Source organism: Chanos chanos, chromosome 2 (assembly GCF_902362185.1).
Source record: "Chanos chanos chromosome 2, fChaCha1.1, whole genome shotgun sequence".
Classification (NCBI taxonomy): domain Eukaryota; kingdom Metazoa; phylum Chordata; class Actinopteri; order Gonorynchiformes; family Chanidae; genus Chanos; species Chanos chanos.
The window spans coordinates 52,641,636-52,647,513 of NC_044496.1; the positions used below are offsets into that span (position 1 = coordinate 52,641,636).

Sequence of the window (5,878 nt, forward strand, 5' to 3'; positions counted from 1 at the left end):
ATTGCACACTTCAAAATTCATGGACAGGATCCAAGACAAAGTAAACAAGAACTTGAAAACATGCAACTGCAAAACACAACAATGAATTACTGCATTTCCACCCAGTGAGCGGAGTGTTGCTCGTTTGACTTTAATGTCTAACGCGCAGCTCCAGTAAAGAGGCCTGTCTGCAGGCTCGGGAAGGCTGAGAGGAGCTGGTCATTAGTAAAGGGGGGGGCCTTTCCTGGGTCGCGGCGTTCCTCCTGTCAAGGCTTCATTTCAGAATTATGGCCTCCGAAACTCCCACTCACCTGTTTAAGCATTAACCAGCTCTGGCAGGGAATGCTAGCTCACAAAGATAGTGAGAGGCTTTGATGTTACCAACACAAGCCCCTCTTCACCTCCCATCTCACGCTCTCTCTCTCTTTCTCACTCTCTCTCTCTCTACCCTTCTCTTTCCCAACCTCCAGGCACGCCAGTTACTACCAGGCAACGCAACACTTCACCTCATTGGCCTCTCTATGGGTGAAGGAAGGGGGGAAAAAAGAGGGAAAACAAAACAAAACAAAGAAAACATTAGCTTCACAGACTCTGTAATTTCAGTTTTCCAATGCAGCATGTGGGAGATTCGCTGCAAGTAGCAACTCAAACAAATCACTCATCATCACCGTCACCGGTTAGAGGGTGAACAAGGACAAGCGTGCCCGAAAAAGCACGCACAAGGGCACGTAGAGATCAGGGAGATGGGATTCCTAAAGCCTGGCACCAGTTTCCACAAGCTCGGTATGGGCATCCACACGTCGATAAGCTTATTTGCCAGTAAACAAACTAGTGGTCTTATTCTGAAGGGCTGAATGAAACCAGGTCTAGACATTGAAATCTGGTATAACACCTTCACAGGACCTTCACTATCTCTGTGTACCTTAGATTAAGCAGCCAATGGGATAGGCTTTTATCAGCGGCAGGAACCGGCCGCAGACTGCCCACAGAGACGGGAGGTCAGTGGGTTACGCAGGTGGTAAGGCTCGGCTTCAACAACAGCACAGAACAGTATACTGTACCGCCGCTGATAGCTCGTCAGCAGAGCTCAAAGGTCACGACAAGGGATGAATGAGCTGGGAAACTGAGAGGCTCTGACTGCAGCGTAGCCGGGCTGCGGAGGTCAGGGATACAGGGCAAATCCAGCCGTTGGCCCAGTAGCGTTCTTTTATTAACTCCCTGGATATGGCACGAAGAGGGTGAGTCAACCACCCCCCCAAGACAAAGGGCTCATTCTGTACTCCCAGGCCTAATTCATACTGCCTATCTCTGAAAAACCCCAATGATATCATTCGGGAGCTATGCCTTCATTTGGAGATGGTTTGCCCTTTTTGTAAGGAGCTTCAGTGTTTTACTGACACTCTTTAAGCCTGTGCAGAACTTTAAGCTATTGTGGCTGCAGAAAAGAGTGGCCGCTTTGTCTGCTTCTGAGAGGATATTCATGGCAGAGTGTCTGCGCCTTCGACTAACTCGGCAAAGGAAGAGAATTCCCCGGACCGGGGTGCAGTCCCGACCCCTTGCCCTTTCCCAATTCCTCAGTTTCTGAGAGGAAACATATACAAAAAGCTGAGGATGAGATGTGAAGAAAAGAAAGTAAGAAAAAATCTTCTAGAACAGTAACACAGCTAATGCCTGAACTAAAGCTTCAGCAAATCATATTCGCTAACAAAACAGAATTCACTGGATGCCCTGAAACAAAGAAAGCCCTGACTTTCTAAAGCACGTCTGACAGATCTAACCTTCAGATGCGCCTTCGAAATCAGGTTTTGTGAATCTCTGCTTCTCAACTTTGACATAATAAGTAGACACTTTCCCTGCAAGACATCAATAAATTATACCTGACACCCCAACCCACCCCATACCTGCATGGATTTGTGCAACGTTAGCATGTAGAGTCTAGGTGCAAAAGGTTTGTAACAGTTGAGTGCATGTCCTACATAGACTGCACACTCACCAGAAATGAAGCTCTTATGTTTCAAGTCCTGTTCAACTCTACTGCTCATCAGTGCCAGATGTATTCTCTGCTTACACTCATGTCCTGGGTAGGGTAGAGTCATGTCTGGAAATGAGAGATCACGGACATCTCCCTGGAAATACCCCGATAGTACGAGTCACCGAAGCGGCAAGTCAACAAAGCTCTGCTAAGACTTAACCAGGAACCCATTAAGATGTTAAACGCTGGCTCAGATGCGGATGAATTGCTCGTGCTTCGTCAGGTGTGAAGTGTCGAAGGTATGCTGATGCAACCAACAACGGGAAGAAACAATCTGAGCTCCACTCAGCCTCACATTCAAAAGTCTGAAAACAAACAAGCAACTGCTGGATTGAGTCCACTGCACAACAGCTTTATGGTTCTGGACTTTCCAGCTCTCAGCACTAACACTTAAGTGGAGTGCTAACAGTTGCCTTGTTGTATATGACCTGCTAATCCATATTTAAAATCATGTTTATATTCAAATATGACATTCCCCAAAAGCTTGAGGGACTAAATGGCTTTGTGCTGACTCGCATACATAACATACTCGAAACAATTAGGACCCGTCTCTGCATGCCAAGCCTTCATGGCAGGGGGAAACACAGCTTCCTTTCATTTCCCCGTCTCATGAACGCTAGGTATTCCTGGCCTCCGTAGACTGGTCAAAGGTACGAACACGGAAAGAATAAGCATGGACGTTTCATTCGCGTATCATAACGAGATTTACAGGACAAACGACCTCTGTTCTTGACCATCTTAAACTCTTCCATATGCTACAAGAAACAGAAAAAGAGCAAAGAAACAGCAAACATGATTCAGAACAGCTTTTCAAATAAAGAAGACAATCCCACACACCAAATGACTCTTTGGGGAAGTATCAGTCTTCAATCACACCTACCTGACGCTCTTGCCTAAAAAAGTCCTGTGGATATGCAGAGGTTTCTGCTCCAATGTATCAACTGTAAAGTTTCGGGGGGCCTTCCTAGGTTTAATTATTTACAACCTTAATGGTGACTCACACATGCCAAAATGAACACATCAGTTCAGGACAATGATTAAACCATAGCTTTTCAGACACACTCAGCACAGCAATTCTGAAAGCGGCCATCCAAAATCTTGTGGTTAGAACCAGATTACCTCAGTTAACTAGCAATGTGGACTAAAACTCTGTGAAAGTCTGTACTATAAAGATTTGGAGAGCAGCTATAGGGAAATCCTAACTGGATGAAGGAGGATGTAGGTAATTTGACTACCCTTAGAACCTCACTTTGTCAAATAGTTTTATTTACTAATCACCTCAGCTTGTTTACTCTGACACGCTTTTAAAAGGAACAGGAATGGAATGGATTTCCATGAACAAAACAGACATTTTGTTGGAGCACTGGTTAAAAATAGAGGCAGGAAAAACAGTATAGCTCCCATGGGGATAACTGAAGAAGTGGGGTGGGTTCTTCAGCTGGTGTTTGTATACACCCAGAGTGAGAGAGAGAGAGAGAGAGAGAGAGAAAGAGGGAGAGAGAGAGAGGGAGAGAGAATTTATCAGACAGAAGTTCAGATTGTGAGAAAAGTCAGGAAGTTTTCATTGTGGGAGAAAAGATTAACTAATTGATTGACATAGCCTCTACCTGCAGCTGGGAGAAGAGACAAGGGTATTCACTGGTCAAAGCAAGGGAGGAATGAATGAGGAATGCAGAGATAAAGGACTGTGATAGGGACCTGTACTACCACATCGTGTGGGGGGGGGGGGGGGGGCAAAAACAGATACTGAAAACACACAAGGGGTTGGCAGTTTGACAAACGCTTAAAGCAGCTCCTAAAACATTCCAGTCAACAGGAGCTGACAGTGGATGCTGTTACCTTCCTGTGTTTGAATGCAAAGTGAAATTTTCCTGACTGTAATCGCTTTCATGTGTCTACCTGGCAGTTGGTTCGGTGCCTGCTTCTTTACGACAGTACATAACCTCCAGATGGCTGAGAAAATCTAGTGAGGGTGTGCCTAAGGCTTTCTAGCTAAAAGAAAGCAAAACATTATAGTCAAGGGGATAACAATCTCTTTGGTTACGCAGAGGGGAAGAAAAAAAAAAATGAAAACACCCTATGCGAAAACATGACATTTAATTAAACCTTAGACTGAATCACTGTACATCCATGCTCAGGTCAAAAAGGTCATTTGCATCTCTATAACATATTACTTTTCATACCTGTCATGGTAAAAGATGATGCAGATGATGTCATTGAAATTTAAACCTTGGGGGATAGGGGAACCATTTGTCACATGTCTAAGTTCAGTCTGGACACTGGTTCATCTTCTTCTTCTTCTTCTTCTTCTTTTTTTTTAAATATATCCTTTTCTGTTCAATCTTACTTTCAATGCTAGATGATAAAGTTCTGTTCAGGAAGATGTCTCATGTCCACACACAAGTAGAGAATTTCTGTCTGAGAGGCCCCGAGTGATTAAAAGAAACGACTTTGTTTTGAGACAAGGCAGGAACCATCTACTCGTCTCTGAGAGACTTTATGGGGGTAAAGAATACAAGAGTCACCGCCAGTGGCAATCTCCCTGTGTACAAGCTGAAATAAAGCAGCTCAACACAATCTCTCCTCCACTCCACACTGCCTGTGCCAAAACAGCAACTACCCAAACAGTAGGACTTCCAGGAGATTTTAAACCTACAAACCCCTTGCAGTGGGGGTCCTGTTAGAACTTGACTCCTTATAGAGACAGACTCTACTTATTATAAACAAAGGGAAAGCAGGAGTCCAAGAGAAATTGAAAACTAACCCTAACTGTAAGCTTTGGAATCTCGATCCCACACACAGCAGGCTTATCTTCCAGGTGTATTGTTTCTACTTTACTTTTGAAGTTGAACATGTGCTTGAAACAGATCAACATTGCGTTAAAAACAATAAATCCCCATAGAGCAAATCATGCCCTGCCGCAGTGGAACAATATGCTAGAGGGGAAAACAGCTGCATAGATCTTGTCCATGGATGGACGCGCTCTGCTGATTTTACTGGGTCGGGAGAGGTTGTAGAGTGTTTCTAAAGCAGCAGCGGTAAAAGCAGCAATTTACTTCTCTGTACATCATTATAAACTCTAAAAGTCACTAATGATAGACACTAAAAATCTCTAAACTATTCTTCCGTGCAGAAAGTAACTGGGACGATTGGTAATGACGCACGACAAATTATACAGACAAACGGATGCACATTTGGCTGCATATGGAGCTGACACTTGTTAGCAAATATTTACAGAGTTTAGATCTGCGCTAGATTAAACATGACAATTAATTTGCACTCCAGGAAAACGAGAGCGCACGCAGGATGAAAAATGCTTCACCACGCGCACCGAGGCACAGCTCCTCGTGATATCAAACGATCAGCAGAGCACAGGTGAAATGATATCGCTTGCGTCAGTCCATCACTGATCAAAAATAGGTCGTAACTTTACCTGTGGGTATCGTTATCGCTTATCTTAAACTATAGTAGCATATATTTGACGCAGTCAAAGTTATGTACATGTTTGAAGTTTATATTTGTTGTAAATTAGTTTACAACTCGAAATACTCACGTTTTTCGGTGTTCATCTTAACATCTGGAACAACAAATTAATTTTCCTAAGCTGAGAAGTCTACACTACATTGTGGCCACCAATCGAAGATGTTGTGACAGCTACAGCTGCAGCATTGAAATATTCTCAATGAAGTTAAACAGACGTTCAGACTTCCTTCTTATGGAAAACTGGGTCCTAGTGCTCGTTTATCAAACCCCTCTCAAATCCGATTGTTACCCCTTGCACTTCCAACCACGTATTTGATTACTCTAGATATGCACAAGTCAAAATGACAAGCATAAACACACATGAAGTCACACACATGAAAACTG

The 5,878-nt window shown here is 43.7% G+C and overlaps 1 protein-coding gene across 1 annotated transcript in view; it reads right to left on the reverse strand.

The window, feature by feature from the left end:
• The window catches only part of afap1l1a (actin filament associated protein 1-like 1a), a 24,283-nt gene extending 18,644 nt beyond the window's left edge, over positions 1-5,639 (reverse strand). Inside the window, exon 1 of the mRNA XM_030765784.1 lies at positions 5,565-5,639. Within this exon, the coding sequence (XP_030621644.1) occupies positions 5,565-5,580 (16 nt within the window). The 5' untranslated portion in view covers positions 5,581-5,639. The remainder of the gene's footprint in view (positions 1-5,564) is intronic.
• Positions 5,640-5,878: the final 239 nt, after the last annotated feature.